Raw genomic sequence first — 22,989 nt, forward strand, 5'->3', positions numbered from 1 at the left:
GAAACTTATGTACTGAGGCATAAGTATACCATTTTAAAAAACAAAGTTACATTTTTGATCATGTTTTTGTTTCAACAATGATATATTAATAAATATTGATATATCCTTTCCTTTAAAATAAAAGCATTAAGTAACTCATGATTTGCCCTGTATACATATATCCAGCAAAATCCTGTTTATAATTAATACTGATTTTATGAAAATTTTATTACAAATAAAACATTTCCAGTTAAAAGCAATTACCAATTCAGAAAACAATTTATTGTACTAAAAAAAATTTTTTTTTTTTTTTTTTTTGTCAAAAAATTCAGTACAAAAGCTTTCCATCAAAATAATGAACAAATTTTATTTATTTTATTATTATTATTATTTTGGTTTTCATGAAAATCCAAAACATGAAAGCTATTAGAATTATATAGTAATCAGTACCAAGTATGGGCTGATTGAGAAGACAAGATACTGTATGTTAGACCTGAATTTCTGTAGACTAATTTTCAAGAAATATGAGAGGTTAATACCTAAGGTACTTCCCAATATTTCAAATATTCATGATTTATCATGTTCCTATATATCTCAACTTGAATCATACTAATTTTGATCCCACTGTGTTTTTAGTTGTGCTGCTGTGAGGATGGTGGCTGTGAATAGCAACAATGCACTTTCAAGTACCAGGTGGAATTCTGGTCAAAACAATTCAAGTGGGACAGAGTCCATTAAAGATGATCCACGTCCACGAAGGCCTGTGACAGCGACAACTCCAGAAATGTTGTAAACTGTGGAAACCCTTGGGATGAATGACATATTTGTCATCATCATCAGCCATTTTCAATCCACTGCAGGACAAAAACCTCTCCAGAAACTTTCCAGTTCCTTCTGTTTGGGGCAATGGCCATCCATTTACTACCCACAAACTCATGAATTTCATCTGTCCATCTCCATCGCTGTCTTCTAGGTTTTCTCCTAGCTCCTCTTGGATACCATTCTGTTATTTTCTTAGTCCATCTGTCATCATGTCTTCGAGCTATGTGTCCTGCCCAAGACCATTTTAGTTCTTTAGTTTTGATAAGAATGTCCTTTACTTGAGTTTGCTGCCTAATCCATGTGTTTCTCTTCTTATCTAACAGTCTGATTCCCAATATAATTCGTTCCATTCTTCGCTGTGTAGTTCTTAGCTTCTCTTCCATTCTTTTGGTGAGTGCCCAAGTTTCACTTCCATAAGTCATGGTGGGGTGTATACACTGGTTCATTATTTTACGTTTCAGACAAATTAGGATATTGCCCCTCGGTATGCGACTATATTTCCTGAATGCTATCCATCCAAAATTTATTCTTCTCTTCACTTCCAGCCATTTTTTTTTTTTTTTTTTTTTTTTTTTTTTATGAGAACCCCAAACACGAAAGGTATCAAAACCTATAGTACTTAGTACCATGCATGGGTTGAAGGAGAAGTATGGGGAGAGGGGATGCCGGAAACTTTGCTCTAGAGACTAAACATGGGTTTCACCACTTCAAGCCTCCAATAAGCAAAGTGGTGGTATTTCACCGGTTGATGAAAGTCATCTACCACCTATATCATTATTACAGCTAATGACTTGTCCCAGATAAGTATATGACTCCACCTTTTCAATTACTGCTCCTTCAATCATTATATCCCTTTCTGTGGCATACTTGTTCATCATTACTTTTGTTTTGGCCATATTCATCTTTAGTCCAAAATCCTTACAAACTCTGCATAACTGATTAAGATTTTGGCTTATGAACACAATGTCATCTGCAAATCATAAATGGTTTAGGTACTCTACATTCACACTGACTCCTTTCTGTAACCAGTCTAATCTTCTGACAGCTTCCTCAAGGGCAGCAGTAAACAACTTCAGAGATATTGTGTCTCCTTGTCGAACTCCTTTCTCAATTTTAAATTTGCTACTGTCTTTGTCTAGTCTAATAAAGGAGGTAGCGTTCTCATATATTTTTTTTCAAAATCATAATATATGGGGTATCTATGCCCTGTCTTTCCGGTGCCCGAAACATTGCCTTATGCTGTATGGAGTCAAATGCCTTTTCATAATTTGCAAATGCCAGGCATAATGGTGTTTTACATTCATTTGCTTTCTCCATTAGCTGTGATATTACGTGAAGGTGATCCATAGTTGAGAATCCTGTCCTAAAGCCAGATTGCTCTTTGGTTGATTCTCAAGTATTCTTTCTAATCTGTTAGTAATGACCCTTATGAACAACTGGCAGATATGGGATAACAAGCTAATTGGTCTATAATTTCCAATTTGATTTATCATGCAGCAAAACTGACTGCATTATTCCTAATGCATTCCATCTTTTCTAATACATTTTGTGAAGAGTCTTGCCAGTTTTTGTGTTGTCTCTTTCTCACCAAAGAAGGAAATAGGTCAACGGCCATTCATGAAAAGATGGTGGCTGTGAATAGCAACAGTGCACCTTCAGAGTACCAGGTGAAATTCTGGTCAAAACAATTCAAGTGGGACAGAGTCCATCAAAAATGATCCAGATATTTAATGTTGCCCCAAATCTCTAGGAAATGTGACATATCTGAGAGAACATTTATAACCATCCTCCATGAACATTTGGGGATGAATAAGGTCAGCGTAAGGTGGGTCCCCAGATTTCTAACCCCTGTGCAGAAGCAATTCAGAGTACGGTGTTGTGAGGAGAATTTAGAGCTTTATGGAAGGGATCCTGAAACCATCTCCAGAATTGTTACAGGTGATGAAACATAGGTTCATCAATGGGATGCTGAGACCAAGTAAGAATCAATGCAATGGAAGCACATGGGTTCTCCTCCACCCAAAAAATTTTGGACACAGGGCTGGCCTTCAGCTGGCAAGATTATGGCCACCATTTTTTGAGATATTTTTCAGATGCAGAGGGAATTTTGACATTCACTACTTGGAACACAAGCAGATAGTCACTGGGGACTCATATGCACCCCTACTGTACAACCCAAGGGATGTCATAAAGGAAAAATGCCGTGGAAAACTTTCCAGGTGTGCTGCTTCATGATCCACTAGTACACAGGTCAAACGCTGTTGCTTTGAGAGAGAGTATGACTTTAGAGAACTTACTCTTCATCTTACAGGCTGGACCTGGCCCCTATTTCCTGTTTCGGATGCATATTTTTTGGATGCAGAGGGAATTTTGACATTCACTACTTGGAACACAAGCAGACAGTCACTGGGGAGTCATATGCACCCCTACAGTACAACCCAAGGGATGTCATAAAGGAAAAATGCGACACCTCAAGAAAAATGTACGTGGACATCACTTTGCTGGTGATAATGAACTGAAGTCTGCTGTTTCTGCATTCTTTAATGGGGAGGGAGGACAAAGAATTTTTATTTGTCTGGTATTTCCTCATTGCCAAAAAAAAAAAAGAAAAAAGGAACAAGTGTATTGAAGTTCAGGGAAGTTACATTGAAAAATAAAAACAGATTTTTGACTATCTTATTTCCTTCATAGGTAGGTAGATAATTTACTGAATGCCCTCATACATGAAGGAAAGCTTTTCCAGAAAACAGAAGTAGAAGAGATAAACAAGGAACAGTTTGTTCCAAGAGTTGGGCAGTGAACTGTTGCTCACTGCCCAACTTCGGATGCATATTTTTTGGATGCAGAGGGAATTTTGACATTCACTACTTGGAACACAAGCAGACAGTCACTGGGGAGTCATATGCACCCCTACAGTACAACCCAAGGGATGTCATAAAGGAAAAATGCGACACCTCAAGAAAAATGTACGTGGACGTCACTTTGCTGGTGATAATGAACTGAAGTCTGCTGTTTCTGCATTCTTTAATGGGGAGGGAGGACAAAGAATTTTTATTTGTCTGGTATTTCCTCATTGCCAAAAAAAAAAAGAAAAAAGGAACAAGTGTATTGAAGTTCAGGGAAGTTACATTGAAAAATAAAAACAGATTTTTGACTATCTTATTTCCTTCATAGGTAGGTAGATAATTTACTGAATGCCCTCATACATGAAGGAAAGCTTTTCCAGAAAACAGAAGTAGAAGAGATAAACAAGGAACAGTTTGTTCCAAGAGTTGGGCAGTGAACTGTTGCTCACTGATTGCAGAACAAATTCGGACTGGTCTGAAAGGGTGGGGAATTACAGAAGACAATTCAGAAGAACAATGCCCATGGAAATATCTACAGAATAGCAGAAACAATGTCTGTGAGAGGCAGAGATTTTCTAATAGATGGATCATTTATTAACCTTACTGGCCTCATCTGAATCAATCACAAAAACTTGAGGTTTTGTGATTTATATGGAGTAAGTAGTTGTTCAGAAGAAAAGTAATACAAAGCACAAAAAAGAAAATCCAGTTATCATGATGCAGCAAAAGTAATATTTGTGATGCACTTATACCGAGAGATTAGAAATCAGGGGAATCCCTAATAGAGATATATGATCTTGTCTAGAAATTTGAATGCCATCTTTGATGGTGTTCAGACAAGAGAGATTTTAAGCCAAAGATCAAAATGAGATTCCAAATTAGGCATTCTCTGACAAGGAACATCAAAGCAGACATATACAGAGATATCATCTTAAAAGCAAAAGGAATCACAGCAAATATAATTAAGACAACTGAAATGAGCACTGGTAGGCAACTGATAATTGGGATTTATCAGAAAGTGGGGGCCTACAGACTGTAGGTGGAAATGGACATCGTTGAGATGAAAAGTGTATATATATATATAAAATAAATAAGCACATTTTTGGAAGGTTTTCACCAAAAAGCAACAAAAATATCTAAACTTCCTTGCTCATTTTAGTTTATCATTATGCATAATGAAATAGTCATGGTGGAGGAAACATGTATGAATTAATGAAATTTTTGAATATAATGTATACACAGTAAGGTCATACATAGCTCCATGACATTACATGGCTTCAACAATTACACACACACACACACACACACACACACACACACACACACACACACACACACACACACACACACACACACACACACACACACACACACACACACACACTATTTGGACTCCTTCCCAGCAACTAGATGGCAAAACAGTCAAATTATATACTAGCTGATTGAGATGTGTCCTAATGAGTTACCAGAAGGATCAGTCTGGTGGACTAATTAGCAGTTGGCCTGCAAACTATTTTAGACCTGTACCCTTGAAATGTAAGAAATATTTGACCTAGCCTAAGCTGCCCACCACAGCCTTGAAAACCATCACTCACAGCACTGCAGAAGAAATGGGGTTTGCTGCAACTTTGCTCTGAAGATGAAACATGAATTTCAAACCACTTCAAGCTTCCAATAAGCAGTGATGGTGTTGCATTGGATAAGTCGTCTACAAACTAGTATGGCCTGGTGACACAGAAGGGCAGCATTTTTCTGCTAGACACTACACCTCAGCCCTCACTCATATTGGTTCCAACCTGGATGGCCACCTCCAATGTAGAAGGTGCAGTTTTAACACTTTGCACAAGGGAAGTATAACCAAGGGTTATTACAGTCCCACCATTGTGAAGACAAGCAGAGGATTTAGTTGTGGCAGAACAACTAAAATTTGTTCCAAATGATTGAAAAGTGACCTGAATTCCAGTGTTCCTGACTCAAATGTAGCAACCCTTGCATGTTATACCTGGAAGAATGACTGCAAAAAGCCAAAGACCACTGTGTATCCCATATTATAACAAATTTTCTATTTATTTTCCAGGAGAGCCACATATTACCAGAGGACTTCACAAGACAGAGCACAAGAACATTATTGTATTTAGTAGTTACATGGTCTCGAAACACATCCAACTCAAATGCATGTATTACTGTTCACATCAATTACATTTTCCACATATTTTTCAGTTTCTCTCTTCCAGAAAAAAAATTTAAGAAATGCCAAAAATCAAAGAAAGCATGAAAAGCAGTAGACTATAAGAGGCCTCAGATTCTAATCATTTCAAGTCTTTCACTATATAGATTCCCACTTGCTTGGCATGAAGAAAGGGGGAACCCCCTCCACAATAATAATTCAGCTTAGTCAGTCTCAAATCTGAATCCAAACAATTGGACCACACTAATACACAAAAAATAAATAAACACTATGACATGAAAAGTAACAGTATGTTAGTGGTACTGCATCTCAGTGTTTTCAAAATTATTTCTAAACAAATATTATTACTTTTAAGTCTTCTCATTTTATTTAGTTATTGATTCTAAAGCTCATATTTAAGTAAAATAAAGCAGAAACCACTACTTTCTTTAAGTTAGAAAAGCACAACAGACTATTTAAATAAATGTATTTTTTTAAATTAATTTTCAGTAATATTCATTAGAACAAAATGATTCATGTCCCCCACCCAAAGAAGTTTACTTGTAACAGGATTTTACTGTATTTAAATACTTGTTACATATAAATAAACTCAAATGTAGTTAGAAGGGTACGTTTTAAATGCAGGTAATCAGCAATTGGTAAAAACAACACTTCTTTACTCAATCTGGTTTGTTCTGAAAAATTTAACTGATCAAAAGTATAACCGATCAGTACAACTCTGCTCTGCATACCTCCAACAGTGATTAATAATAAAACAGACTACTTAAATTATCTAACCAGAATTCTACTCATTCTAGGATAAAGGGAAATACAAATAATCGTAAATAATGTTCTTGCACATGTCTATCCGGCTGACTGGAAACTAAAGAAAAAAAAAGTTTGCACTAATGACTTGAACATGAATTTCCTTTACTGTTTACAGTTTACTAAAATATGTCAGTTGAACTAATACAATGAAGTTTCCCTTTTACCATTAAAAAAATAAGCACTTTAATTTACATAGCTGCAAAAAGCATAATGTGTGTATGTTACATTATGTACAACAATAATTGATAAGATCAATGCAATAAAGTATACTGATGTAGGCACAATTAAAAAAGTTAAGACATACATTAGTAAATACAGTATATTTTTAAGGATATTCAATAAAAAAAAAAAATCCTAATAAGCAATATCAAAATCGGTTCGTCTTCCAATTAATTCTTTGCTGATTTTTTTAAGCTAGATGTGCCAAAAACCAGACATATATTGTGCAACATGGTTTTTGGTTATATTACCATTGTGCAACATGGATAATAGAAAGGGTAATAATAAACCAAATGCTTTTATAACTGTATCGGACAAGTCCTTGAAACATATTTGATTTTCATAATTCCATAGTTCGGGTTTGTGCTACGGTTCAGGATGAATACAATTACAATAAATTTTAAAAATGATAACGAAATTACTAAATTGCGTAACTAGCAAAACTTCCCAATGTTCCTTTAATTTGGCCACTGATGAAAGCATTCCATCTGTGACGGTGGTGATCTAATCAAAGCTGCCTTTGATGGTCATCACAAGTGGAGATGCCTGAATAAATTCTGGACCTTAGATATCCCCACATAGCCATCAAACAGAAGACACATGCATTGAAAATTCCTCACAAGAAAAACGTTCAAATGGAGCAGCCTTAAAACCTTATATTAAGGTAACCTTTATTTCCTGTTATGTGTAGTGGGTATGTGGCACTGCACCATTAATTCCAAAAAAAAAAAAAAAAAAAAAAAAACCCTCAGCACAGGGATGAAGTGAGTAGTATAATGTGGCTATAATTCTAAGCAAATGGCATGGCAATTTCATGAGTTGATTGCACACAGAGCAACAATGCCTTTACCTGCCAGGAGCATGTGCCATTTATCACTCTGTTGCAACTAGGCAAAAACTGGAGTACAAATCAGGGTGTCTTGATCTGCTTGGAAGAACTCAAACCCAGAGATCTCATATTTGAAAGTGTTTTACAAAACAGCCTTCACATCACCTCTAATTAATCAGAAGCAGCATGCGAACTAGCAGTAACATTGGCTTTCTGCTCTCCTAGTGCAGAGGCTACTTCTGCAACAAGTTCAGAAGCGGTATAAAGTTGTTCTCTAAACACTGCACATACAATCTTCTTTGGCCCCAAATTTCTTTATCATATTGCAGACAACTTCACTGACATAGAAAAAAATATAGATAATGCACACACAGACAGCTCTTTAGTGTAGATATATTATTATATTCCTGCACATACTAATATTTCATTGTAGTAGATAAATGTTCTTATTTATACTCCTCAAAGAGTGTATGCTACTGCACTCTCAATCATGACCACTAGGCTATACTTTGCTCTCTGCCAGTGGTGGCACACCCACCAGTTTGGAAACAATGTGCATTCTACAAGTGATTTTAAAAATAACAAATGAAGTTAAACACATGCAGTTCAAATTCCACTTGTATTGTCCCAAATTACAGCCAGAGTTTCAAAGTGACTTGAATTTACAGTTCATGATATTACTGCCAGTTAGTTCAGGCTGGATCAAGGGCATTTTTGGATTTTTTAAATAGAAAAGTACTTATTATAGTATGGTTACAGGAGTATCAGCAACTAGCACCCTGTATGTATATATATATATTGCTCTGTATATACTGTCTACAAATTGCGTGCGTCTGGCAGTTGATTTTCTATTTGGTGGATGAAAAAAAAACTGTGTCCGGGAGGGGGGGAACCTTGCTATCCTCATCTGACACCGACTAACTCAGCCACATTATGAAAAAGGCCCATAAAAATTCTTCATGTCATCAACAGGACGGCAATTCTATCAACTATATTACCTACAAGGGCTAGTAAAATAGCAAACAAATTCAAGTGTAGTCGGGCATACTCACTCTCTCTCTCTCTCTCTCTCTCTCTCTCTCTCTCTCTCTCTCTCTCTCTCTCTCTCTCACTTCAAGATCAGTCCCCAGTGCCACGTGATAATTTCCAATGCAAATTGTTAATAAATTAGTCATTCCACATTTGGTGGTACACTCAAACTAAAGAAATGTAATGCAGTATATCTTGAATATCTAATAAAGGAATACTGTGCAATCCAATTATCTTAACTGCAACTAATGTTAACCAGATTCTGGTTTAACCTTATTTTTTTTCAAATAATTTAAAAAAAAAAAATTTTTTTTTTTATATATACTAAATATGATGCTGTAGAACAGATATCTTTTAAGGGCACAAAATGTGATATTGTACACATTGCCACTAATGTTAAGAGTAAGAGATCTGAGGAATTACTTAACAAGTACAGGGCAATGTTGACAAAAAGTTAGGATTTAATTTAAAAGCGTCTGCAATTCTGCCCAGACACAATAGGAGGGAGTATATGTCGAGAGCCTTGTCAATCAATTAATTTTGTAGTTTCTTTTATGCAACCTATCAGCAGACATCTCCATTTTTGGAGACCAGCAATTATCTGCCATCAGATACAGGTTCTGACTTTTTTGGTATCTTCTTTCCTTCTCCTCTATGAGTGGACTAGCTTAAACTATTTCTAACCAACAGGAACAAGATTTTCCCAAACAAATTATGTTGGAGCACAAGGAATGAGCCTTTGTGCACAGCTTAACATCGTTAATTTTTTAGTTTTCTGAATATTTGCCACAATACTTTCATGACTGGCATCTTTTTAGTTTCCTAACAAGTTGTGAACATTATCTCTGAAGCAAATCCACACTTCTTGTTCTACTACAGTCATCATTCATTCCATCAAACTGCTTCTCTGAAGCTAACTTTCTCATCCATGGCCCAAAAATGATTTCTCTGAACTGAATGCAAAGAAAAGAACCTTCACAGAATGCTTCATTACTCCTAATTTGATATGAAGTGAGAATAACAGATCTTTCATATGGTCCACTAGACTCATTCAAAACATTTTAATACCTTTTTAAAGAACCTATTTGTCTTCAGTCTGCAAATAATTCTGCTCCCAGTATATAATTTGAGAATTTTCTTTCTTTCCCCCTCATACATATCACATAGGCTAACCACATACCAAATCTAAAGCAATGGCACTGTGTCACTGTGTGCTCGTTGGAGGAATGAATAGGTAACATGGCAGATGCACAGCAACAAAATGGTCTCACCGCATACATAAAAATCATTGATTTTGCTGTTTACTAATTATGAATTAATATATAATAATATAGCAATAATTCTCAATTATTAATGTAAATTATTACCATTTGCTTACTATATTAATCATAACAGAAATGTTAAATGTGTTATATTAGCATTAATGGAGGCACATGACGCAAGAAAGCAAGCTTATATAGAATCAGCAAAAAAAAAAAAAAAAAAAATTTCATTTCACCCACCCATCCATTCACTCCAAATGTTTATCTAGTGTCTAGTTCTGCCTTGGATTTAATTAAGCTGTCAACTTTTACAACAGATGGAAGTTTGTTCCAGCAATCAACCACCCACTGGCAAAAGGCAATCTATCCTGGAACTGTCTTTCCTCAATTTGAATTTATGTTCCTCCCCAGGTGAACAATCTGGGCAAGAGGAAGAATCCCATCAACATTGAGCTTGCTCAAACCATTCAAGACCTTATACACTTCAATCAGATCACCTCGCAGGTGCCTAGCCTCCAGATACTGCAGTTTGCAGAACTTAAGCCCTTCTTTGTAAGAGCAACCCTTTGTTCCATTTACCAATCTTGAAGGGCAACAAGATTTACCAATCTTGTTGCCCTTCTCTGTACTTGTTCCCGCAGTTCTACACCCTTCCTAAAATGAGACCTCCAAACCTATAAACAGTACTCAAGGTGTGGCCTGACCATTGCCTTCACATCCTTATCACTGCTAGAAAAATTCTTGTATATCATTGACAAGACACCATGATCTACTCTTGCAGACTGTCCACACTGCTCAGAAAACTTCATATCTGACTACACAATTACCCTCAGGTCTTTTTCATTCTCTACCACACAGTTGATATGTTATTCTGGGGTTACTGCTACCCATATACAGCACTTTACATTTGTCAATGGCAAACTTCAGTTGCCACCTCTCAGCCCATCTGCTAAAGATCCTGTTGCAGTAGCATACTTTCATTAGTGTCATGTTTTATTTGTTATCAAAATCCAGGAAGAAATAAACTCATTGCAATAACACTAGTATACTATTATCACTTAATTTGTTAAATCACAGGGCCTGAAACACTTTGCATTCCATGTGCTGTTGATTATACAGTATTATAAAATATGGAGAGAATATTATGTTAGGAGTTATGTGCAATGAAGTAAATTATTAGTTAATCAATTAGTGATTAATGGTAACAAAGTAATTAGTTGTTTACTTTTCACTTCTATTAATCATAAAGAAAAAAATTCAATTTAAGAAATAAAATCTAATGCACCTGAACTGTGAAACTAATTTAACCCTGTATATTTATTCTTGGCTCTGCTAATGTGTAACCTAATTGCTGATCCAACTTAGTACTGTAAAAGCTGTGTAATCCAGCACACACAGATTAGGGCATTCAGGTTATCTAAAGATGGCAACAATTTAAGAAAAATCAATGGATAACAGAATAAAACTAAAATTTGGATATGTGTGAATGTTAACCACACTGTAAAAATACACAAAAAAGCATGTGTAAAAAATCAAAAGTTAAAATTTAACCTCATCTTATTAAAAAAAAAAAAAAAAAACCTAATTATTATAGAATATTATACAGTGATAAACTTTAAATACCAGAGATACCACCAAGCAAAAAGTAATTACTTTAATGGGTTCCCTTAAATTTTATGCATGGCATTTAAAAAAAAAAAAAAATACTGAATGCACCATTCTGCACATAGAAGGAAATAAAATATAGTTATCTGATGTTTTATTAATTTTATACCAGAAAAGGAATGACCACAATTAAAACTATTATAATTATGTGCCAGTTACTAAAGCTTTTACTATACACAGACACTTCATCTTTATAAAGTTGCCAATTATCTTCTTCATTGTGCCCCATTTAAGAGAACCAAATATGCAACTGAAACAGAAGCATGAATTAAGTTACCTCAATCACATGCAGGCAATTGTTGTCATGCATGTGATCAAGGAAGCAGGTTTAACAACCTGTGTTCAACTGTTACATTTGTATACAAATTAGTGGTTTAATCTTTAGTATATGATACCCCAATTGATCAGGCATGCCGAGGCGTAGCATGAAGCCGTGATCTGCACTCCTAGCTCCTCCCACCCGTTGGTCTCCTGCACTTCCCCCCACGAGTATATAGCACTTTCCGACGGTACCAAAGATTTACCTGAAAACAGGAGGAAAAATTTCAGCATCCTCAAATTTTTTTTTTTTTTTTTTTTTTTTTTTTTTTGGTAGTTGTTGGCGCATCAGCTTCTGTGGCCATAATGCACCTCCCAAGGTTTTTGCAGTACTTTGATCCAAGCCCAAGGCGGGATTCGAACCCGCAACCATTAGGTTGTCAGGCAGGCACTTTACCCACCCGGCTAGCCCGGTCGGCTCCTCAGAAATGGAAAGTAGTCTGAATCCCTGACAAATAGTGGCCTGACCAAACGTAACCTAAACATTTAAGAAAATTAAGCATCTCTGGAAATAGAAGGTAGTCAAAATCCCTCCCAAATAGTGGTAAAACATAACCTGACCCAATATAACCTATCCATTTTAAAGCATTCTCAGAAATGGAAGGTAGTCTGAATCCCTCCCAAATAGTAGCATATATAACCTGACTTAACCTAATCCATTTAAGAACACTAAGCAAAAAATGGAATAAACACACTAACCTGAGTAGTCAGTGTCAGTTCAAACACAGCATTCACCACTGTGAAAAATCAAAATCGCTTCATCATGTCACACAGTGTGCGACTCCTACGCACAACATACACTCAGAAAGTTAAGAGTTAAACTGATTTCTTGTGGGCCAGTGCGGGACCTGCCTCCTAATAGCACTCCATGAACCTTCAATAGTGTTGGTGTTCTCACCTGTTTCAGGATTGCTGAAATAGTGGTTCATGGACATATGCCAAAAAAGTCGCCCTAGGTAATTATAAAACTTCCAGCAACCTGATACTACAGTAGTACCAGGCAAAATGAATGTCTTGATGCTTATAAGGGCATCTTCACTCCTGTTTTCAATGAACTTGAGGAAGAGGGGGGGGCTGACACACTTAGCACCTCGCAAAAACACCCACCTCCCAATCACATGCATAAGCCTATTTTAATTCCTCTTCCCAAACACTCTCAGATTTTAACTACACCCACACCACCAAGCATACAAACTTTCTCTTGCACATATATCCACACACCGCCTGACAAAAGCTCCTCCAGTCAGTCACAATCATGGAACTCATACTAAACTCATGCCTCACAACTCACACTAAACTCATGCCTCACAACTACTCTTCTAAAACAATAAATAATAGGCCAAAAGAAGTACACCAATAATTTGTAACCTGTTTTCCCGAGAACCACGATATTTTTTATTCACACCTCTTCACAATACGAGCATTTATCCCTTTCATTCTGCACTTCCACTCATACCCATCCGTAACATCTTTTTGTTCAATTTCATCCTATTTCCACAAATGGGACACTTATACCAGGAAGATATAAAACCTACACTCGCACATCACTCAATCATATTCCTACACCCATCCTTCTCCAAACTATAGAAAATCTTGCAGTCACTCTCTTTAAAGGGATCATTGGCTGCTTCTAACAGAAATGCAAATTACCACTTCGCTTTCACTTAATTCCTTAATACATCAGTACTCAAATGAGTAGTAATAAGCAGCCTATGAAACACATTCGAATGCATTTAAGCCGTTATTAATCCACGAATAGATTTGTCAATCACCGTTTTTTTTGCTACCCAGAAATAAAACATGCAAATATGCTTATTTCCATAATCCATATTTGGCAGAAGTAAGCTTGCAAATCACTGCTTCATGTCATGACTCAGCGCAACTGATTGAAAAGGGTACTATATACTAAAGGTTAACCAAATTAGTTTACAATGGGGTATATCATTCATTATTTCTATTAGGCTAGCACTTAATATAATTAACCTTGCAAAGAATGTCATTTAAATACAAGTTTAAGGGAGCATAATGTTTCTCCTGTTAAGGAGAACACCACCATTTTGGAGAAAATATGTAGAGTGGAGAAAGTTCTTCACTCGCATATTGTAGTTCTTAAGGCAGTCATTAATCCAGTGACAAGAAACGTCCCACAGAAGCAGAACACTTTTGACAGGTGAAGCTTACTGACAAAATTACGTTAACATATTCCTCCTCAGTGTCTGTATCAAGAAAATAAAACCCAGGAGAGAGGGTTTTTAGCTAGGATGATCTCTAGGATCTTTGCTAAAATAATGGAAGGCCCAGATCTCTCACCATATCATTTAGCACACTTTGTATAAGCTACTATAGTTCAATACCATTTTCAGGTATGACAGGGCTAAGAACAGATGGCCAATTCCAATACAAAATGTCATTTTTGTTTATAGTGTTATAGCCTAATAGTTTAGATAAATAAAACTATCAATTATTTGTGTTTCTTGGTCCACTCTTTTGCCAAATCATGGTAATAACAAAAGGCAGAAAATATTCTTACTTTGACTACTTCCTCTCAATTGTTAAATGAGTTTGCCGCAATTGCATTGATCTTGATTGCCAAGTTTCATCCAAAAATATACATGCATTTTTAACATCAATGCTATCATGAATGTAGCAAAATATGCCAGGTTTATTCACACTGCACTAGAATCTCAAGCTCAAAAATGAACGCCGTTTTACTTGAATTGTTCTACGCATCTAAAACAGTCATTTTTGTTGATAATGATTTCCTACTCATATGCTCTTTCACATCCATACATGAACTTTTACATGTACATTTTCAACATTTCTGAAAGTGCTGCAATGAACAGCATGAGCTGCACTAATGTGGATGTATTATTCTATGTTCATAATCATTTTATAAAAATGATTAAGAATTTGTAATATTTGACAAACTTATAATATTAAAAAAAGCTGCAAATATTGTTCATAAATATATTAACACAGAGAGAGAGAGAGAGAGAGAGAGAGAGAGAGAGAGAGAGAGAGCGCTGTTTGCAAAAAAATCTCCATGTGATGGTGAAAAATGGAATTTTTGAATACCAAAATCACTGTAGGCTGATTTAACAAAAAGTGTTAAAATAAATGGATAAGATGTACAAATGCATAAAAATGCCAAATCATAAACATTTAATTAAACACTTAAATATTTAATTTGGTGAACTGTTCATGAAATGGTCCAGATAGGAATTGCTAATAATAACTGGAATAAACAGGTTCAAAAAGGAAAATCTCTGATAAAATATGATGAAGATAATGCCATATGGGTACAAGCTGTTGAAAGTGGACAACTATTTATAAATACATCATACAGTATGAAATTAGTACTATCATGAACTTTATATATATATATATATATATATATATAAAATATTCATAATAGATATATATAAAATGTTCATTTTATATATATAATATAAAATACACAGGCAGGCTCCGAATTATTCAGGGTGATTAAGAAATAAATTTATGCAAATAACCAAAGCCTCTGATAATCCACAATAAATGTGATAAAAACAAATTTATTTAAATAATACAATATTCAAATTTATATAGAGTACCACAGACTGAGAAGACTTGCCATAATACATACATCATTTTTTGCAAGGAAAAATGAAGAAATTTCTTTTTTTTTTCCTTTTTTTTTCTCTCTCTATGTTGTTTGCCTTCTGTGAATGGTACTGCATGAATTCTGGAGCTTCTTGCCAGCATGAGTGGTGGAATCTTTTTCATGTTTACTGATAAACTGAAGTTTTTGTTCAAATAAAAGATCAACTCTTTTCATTTTAATATGGTATAAATTTTAAAAATCTCTGGAAAAAATGCTAATTAACCAGACTGAAATATAATAAGAGTGAACAAGTAGCAGAAAATAAATAGGGATCAAGTTCTCAATGAAATTCAAGTGCTTACTACTTGAACATGACAAATTAAATGAACACCTGTAAAAAGTTCCTACATTTCTTCCTGTTATCAGATTTAGACCTCCATAGGCTCCTGCTGATCATTAGCATTAGTAGTGGCATATGATGCAAGCTTTTATAGACAGCATCAGCCAAAAATAAAATAAAAACCCCTTCTAATTTCACCTATTCATTCACTCCAAAAGTCTGTTCACTTTCTTCCTTGAATACATTTAAGCTATCAACTTCCACGACAGATAGTTCGTTCCGGCAATCAACCACTCGCTAGCAAAAGGCAAATTTCTGCAATTCTAATCTGCAACTGTCTTTCCTTGATTTGAATTTATACTCCCTCAAGCGTTCAATCAGAGAAAGAGGAAGAATCCCATAAGTATTGAGCTTGCCCAAACCATTCAAAGCCATATACATCTCAATCAGATCACCTTGCAGGTGCCTAGTCTCAAGACACGACAATTTGCAGAACTTAAGCCTTTTTGGTAAGAGCACTCCCCTTTGTTCCCCTCATCAATTGCACTGCCCTTCTCTGTACTCATTCCAGCAGCTCTACATCCTTCATAAAATGAGGCCTCCAAAACCTGTAATGCAGTACTCAAGGTATGGCCTAATCAGCTTTTAAAAAAGGTATCACCTCCTTATCCCTGCAAGCAAACTTCTTCTATATCACTACAAGACCCCCATGAGTTGCTCTGGCAGCCTGTCTGCACTGCTTTAAAAACTTCATAACTGACTGCACAATTACACCCAGGTCTTTTTCATTCTCCACTAACTGAGTATAGTACCACAGTTGGTATGTTACTCTGGGGTTACTGCTACCCATATGCAGTACTTTGCATTTGTCAATCGAGAATTAAGATATATTTTTATAAAAACCATGCCTGAGACAAACTAAATTTGGCTTATTGATGTTCTTTAATTATTCATGCCTCCTGTACTTTCTTAGATCCAGGAATTTTATAAATAATGGAATACAATTAACTCATATACCCAAAGAAAAAAACAAAAGTTCAAGAATTTGGAATGTGACAAGTAATATCCAATAATGGCTAAAGTGAGATTGCTTTGCATTCAGCAAGTTTTGACTTAAATCCACAACAGCCTAATATAATTAAGGCAGATGAAATGCGTAAAATGGTTTAACAACCCATTAATGTTGACACCATACATGTTCACTAAAATAAGTTAAAATGATTTTTTTAAAATTAAATTTCTGATAAAAAGTATCTTTATTCAGTGACAGATATATTTGCCATTACCTCTAGCCATCTGATATGTGCTAAACTGCTTATAGATGAAGTGTGCCTGCTATTTCTGCTAAAAGTGTAAAACTTCCATTTCAATTTTAAAACTTACTCCTTTTTTTAAATATTGAAAAGGGGAAAAGGAAAAAAATCCAACCAATCTCTCTTGCGTGCAAATGCAAAGCTTCATTTTGCATACCAACATTAGTAGGAGTTATACCACCAGATATTCCAGCAATGTTGAACACATTACTGCCAATGTCTTCCACAATGATGTTCGTATTCTTTATCTATTATTGGCTATTGTGTAACTGGCTTAAGTCACAAATTGCAAGCCATTGGTGTTTCCCATATTTTGTTTGGCGAAAGCTGATTTCTTTAAGCTTTCGCCAAACAAAATATGACCATAGGAAGGAAACAGTGTCATTATTTTTACTATTCTATAATAAAATTCCCCAAGGAATATTATTAGCACATAATAAAAACAAGAATACCATTTAATCTTGAAGAAGGAAAGGAAAAAAATAATAATAATATATAAAAAACAAATAAATACACACGACCAAAACATGAATCTATTAATATTTCACTTAATACAATATCTCATTTCATTAAATTTTCTTGTAAACCTAGTACACAAATAGACACTAGATTACAACTTCACAAGCCCAAAACATTACTGATTAATCAAAATTATTTCATACAATAAACGTGGTGTAACAGTAAGTTACAATTAAGTTAAGGTAAACAGTTAACAAAATGCTCTCAAAAAGATGAAATTTGACATGCAAACAGCTTTTAAAGATCAATCTACAAACCATTATTTTTTAAAACCTGCTAAGTAAATATGACCAATTGACTGAGCTTCATTAGTTATTACAGTAGAGTGTCAGTTATCTGGAATTACTGACGCAGACCTCTTCTCAATAATCGAACTGGAAAATTTTCCAGATAATTTTTCTGGTAAGGCTAAATAAATTTAATCTAATTATTTAATTAAATAAAAAAAATTATAAACTAATCTTAGAAAACAGAAACATCCATCCAGGCATTTTTATGATTTTCATACAAAACAGGAAAATTAGAAAGATTTTTAAATGCTCGGTTTTTTCAACTTAATGATAACTAGCACGGACAATCTGCGCTTTCCAATAACATTTGTACACATAGCAATTGTAACCCGCTATTTTCTCATCTTAAAACTTGGTGTAGGCATTTCTCTTTTAGTGGCTAGGATTTTTCTCGGTAATGCCTAGAGTTTTCCTCCATAATAAGCCCATCTCATCAACATTATTTTTCTTGTAATTTGCTTAACTGAAGCAAACTTACTTTTAAAGGACGCCGCTGCTGATTCATCTGCAGAAAGTTTCTCGCCCTGATCACGTATACCATGTCTCAGTTTAAAATTTTTCAGCTAACCTGTGCTTGTCTTAAAATCTTCATTACCTCCTAATTTTCGATTAAAATCCAAGGCTTTTCACACAACGTTGGGCCAGGCACTGGTTCACCTAAACTTCACTTCTGAAGAAAACAAAAAAAAAAAGTGCACTCTCTAAAGTGGCAATTTTCAGGTTGACAGTCTTTCCTGCTATTCTCCTTCACTATCCACAATCGACACAAATTCTGGAAATCTCATAGCATTAGAATTTTTTTTATGTTGTAAACTGTTGAAACCCCCACATTAAACTCTTTGGAGAGATTTCCTAAATTTTCACCTTTTCTAATTATATTAATGATTTTTGTTTATTGTTGCAATGTTAAAACTACAAGTTTATCTTATCGTTCACATTTTATCGTAAAAAATTGAGAAAAATAATAAATCACAGTTTCGGGCTGATATCATTCTTACTGAATCTGGAGCTCAACTAATCTGAAATTCACTCGTGGTTTCAGAGAAAACCCAATAGTCTGTGATATTTTTCTAAAGCACATTTCTAAAGGTCACATAGAATTCTAGAAGTTACAACCACAAAACAAAAACAACTTGCAGTTTTCAGTTTATTGGGCTTTTTGTTTGTACAATCTGTTATAAACGGGTAGTAAAGTATCTTTCGCTTATCACAATCAAAATTCAATTTGTAAACGTGATCACTATAACCAACACTTACTGTACTACTGTTAATAATAATAATAATAAAAAAAAAAGAAAGATCAGCCTTTAAAATTATTCGGGATAACTGACTTCCGGATAACCGACGTTCTACTGTATTTCAATTTCTATTAATGATATTATTGATTTAACAATCCAATAAAAAATAACCACCAAAAAAATAAATAAATAACTTGCCTGATTCAGAAAGGTGTAGGAACTGATTTTTTTTACAGGTATATTTTAATTAGTTTAAAACAAGATCAAAATTTAAGATGAAATTATAAGAAACTGTCACCAACTGTTAAACCATACTAGCCACCATGATAATTAACAGACTTCAGCATAATTTCTGCTTCATTAAAAAATCTAAAAACTACAGCCTTTTAACCATTCAAGCTTATTTGATCTAATTAATTCATATACATTGTTTTAACATGCAATGTTAGCATCACTGAGAGAATAAACTATGCTCAGAATTTCTTAAATCACAAAAGCAAGTATACTTAGAATTCAGTCAGTAACATTAGTAACAGAAAGCTGAGCAATTGTCATAGTATGGTACCTCGATACTACCAATCAAAAATTAAACCTTTGTTTTAATTTTTGAAAACATTAAGATGTTAGGAATTATTACATAGTATAAAATCATATAAAAACACAAACAATTCTGTATTAAACCACTTATTCTGTTCATACACAGATAAATTTACAAATTGCATAATGAAATATTAATAAAAATGCCTCTTGGGGAATATCCATTGTATCAATTTCTCAACAACACCGACATCACTGTAATCAAGATCAATCACTGTAATAACTAGTGGTATTAGCATATCTGAGAAATTGATAATACAATGTTTGATAAAATATTTTATAAGATTTCACTAAAACAATTACTTATATGAAACAAACAATCAATACAACAGAAAAAAGATTTTCTAGAATTCCCATGATGCATCACCTGACATACATTTATGCATTATTATTTTTAATGGCAGCTGATTCAGAATAAAGTTATTACTTACTTGCCAACTTACACCACTGCTTAAATTCTGTACTATAAGCCTATACTTTGTTCTGGTTGGTGGTCCAAATCTGAAAAGCATAATGAATTTAAATTCATATAAGGCAATATGTTTGTGTATTCAGGGTTCCATTTAAATAATAAGTACAATAAAACCACAATATACATTATAATGAAGGTATTTAGCATATCTACACATAGGGTTCCATTTAAATAATAACAATACAATAAAACCACAATGTCAAGGACAAGAAAAACACATTATAATGAAACATACATTATCACCAGGCCTACCCCCACCACATTAAAAAAATATAGTTATGAAGAGAAGCTTCACAGCTTTTATCTTTTGATTTAAAATAGTTGCACCAACATCATACCTTTACAAAGTGATTGTCCTGTAATGTACTTAAAGGTGTCATCAGAGTTTGGCAAAATATCAGAAATGTTTTCATTCCAATTTCTTTTCACTGTATTTATGTGATTGAATAATTAAAATACAAGTATTGAGTAATACTAGTATTTTAATTATATGGCGGTCCTCCTATCAGCATGAAACATGAGGAATTTCATTGCCCAGTCTGGAACACCAGACTGTTTCTTCAAACCTCCACCATGCAGTGTTTGTGTTCCTCAGCCAACTGTAACTGTACCCCTTCCTCCTTTTTTTGCTAGCAGGAGGAACCCAGTCGGTTAGTAGTATAAGGTACAATATTACAATATAACTGTATAAGGTACAATGGGTTGTATTACTTTACTGAACATTGCTTTCTATTACCTTGCACAACTCTACTCTTATTTTGCTTTCGCAGTGCCTCTCACATCAATGAGCCATTTCTGACCTTTGGATAATTGCTGGCTAGATTTTGTTTGGTTACTGAATCCAATCTAAGGATCAACCTTAATACAATCATATATGAAAACCCCAGAAAGGTGTTAATATCAGCACATGACTGCCCACATAGAGAATCCCCATGTATCTGACTTCTTGCCACTACTGTAGTGGATTGATGGCCATATGAAGGAATGTTTTTTTCAAAAATTGCAGCACATTATCATTTAGTATTGATATTTTCATAATCACTTAGTATTGATATTTTCATTTACAGTTTAGTAATGTCATTTTCATTTTGTATTGATTGCTTCATAGTAATTTTAATATGTTTACATTAACTTAATGTTTATAGGCCAAACAGACGTAAGATAGTAGCTTGATTACCTGATCCGTATACACACTAATACTTATAGTAAAATACCATTTAATTGAATTAATCGACCAATATTTAATTATGTACGTATCAAAATACCACTTTATTGAATTTATCGATCTAAATTAAATCATGCACGTATGATGTCGAATTGCCCTATGCACAATGCCATTAACGTTGCATATATGACTAAAACTACAATTCTATCATTATAAACCTTAAAAATTACATATATATATAAGCTATTCTGTAATCAAGTCACAGAGGAGGTTAGGCAAGCAAAGGCAGTTTACGAGAAATCTTTGGCAATGGATGCAAAGTAAAACAGCAAAGACCTTTATTTATATAAATTTTAAAAGGAAAGGGAAGGGAAGGGAAGGGAAGGGAAGAATCAGATTGGTCCACTTGATATCAGTGGTTCGACTGTTCTCAGATAACTTCCAAACTAAATAAGTATTTTGCATCTACAATTGCACATGACGAGATATTCAAGGAGGAGAGCCAGATGTTTATCAAACTCTAACAGACAGTTAAATGATTTTGTAATAACTGAGAGCAAAGTGGAAGAGAAATTGTTGAAGTTAAACATAAGAAAGGCACCTGGGATAGTAATCATGGCATGTGATGCAAGAAAGCAAGCGTATGAGCTTAAGTAACATCAGCCAAAAAAAAAAAAAGAAAAAAAATTCACACAACCATTCCCTCTAAACGTTTGTCCAGTTCCTCCTTAAATTTATTTAACCTATCAACTTCCACAATGACAGATGGAAGTTTGTTCCAGCAATTAACCAACCGCTGACTAAGGGCAAATTTCCACACTTCTATTCTACAGCTATCTTTCCTCAATTTGAATTTATGCCCCCTTAGGTTTGTAATCTGAACAAGTGGAAGAATCCCATCAGAATTCAGTGTGCTCAACCCCTTCAAGGCCTTACACACATCAATTAGATCACCTCGCAGGTGCCTAGTCTCCAGCCGCTGCAATGTGCAGAACTTAAGCCTCTCTCTTGGTAAGAGGATCTCTTCATTCAATCTTGTTGCCCTTCTCTGTACACGGTCAAGCAAATCCACATCCTTCCTAAAATGAGGCCTTCAGACCTGTATGCAGTACTGAAGGAGGGGCCTGACCATTACCTTATACAGAGGGACAATCACCTTTTCCCTGCTCTTGCAGCCTGTCTGCATTGCACAGAAAACTTCATATCCGACTGCACAATTACTCCCAGGTCTTTTTCATTTTCTGCCACCCTAAGTCTAGTTGGTAAATTCCTCTAGGGTTACTTCTATCCATATGCAGTACTTTGCATTTGTCAAGGTTAAACTTCAGTTGCCACTTCTCTGCCCATCTTCCAAATTTTATAGATCCTGTTGCAGTAGCACACTGCCATTAACAACCCTGCCAACCATTGCATCATCTGCAAACTTCAACACTAAGCCTGATATACCTTCATCAATAGCATTCATAAATATACAAAACAGTGGACCCAACGCAGAACCCTGTGCGACT

General features: G+C 34.8%; 1 protein-coding gene across 1 annotated transcript in view; it reads right to left on the reverse strand.

Moving 5' to 3' along the window:
- The window catches only part of LOC150088396 (serine-arginine protein 55-like), a 151,330-nt gene that overhangs the window by 43,070 nt on the left and 85,271 nt on the right, over positions 1 to 22,989 (reverse strand). Inside the window, exon 5 of the mRNA XM_090369485.1 lies at positions 20,276 to 20,345. Within this exon, the coding sequence (XP_090225611.1) occupies positions 20,276 to 20,345 (70 nt within the window). The remainder of the gene's footprint in view (positions 1 to 20,275; positions 20,346 to 22,989) is intronic.

The sequence above is a fragment of the Mastigoproctus giganteus genome, chromosome 3, assembly GCF_048544385.1.
Source record: "Mastigoproctus giganteus isolate SK-2022 chromosome 3, ASM4854438v1, whole genome shotgun sequence".
Taxonomy (NCBI): Eukaryota; Metazoa; Arthropoda; class Arachnida; order Uropygi; family Thelyphonidae; genus Mastigoproctus; species Mastigoproctus giganteus.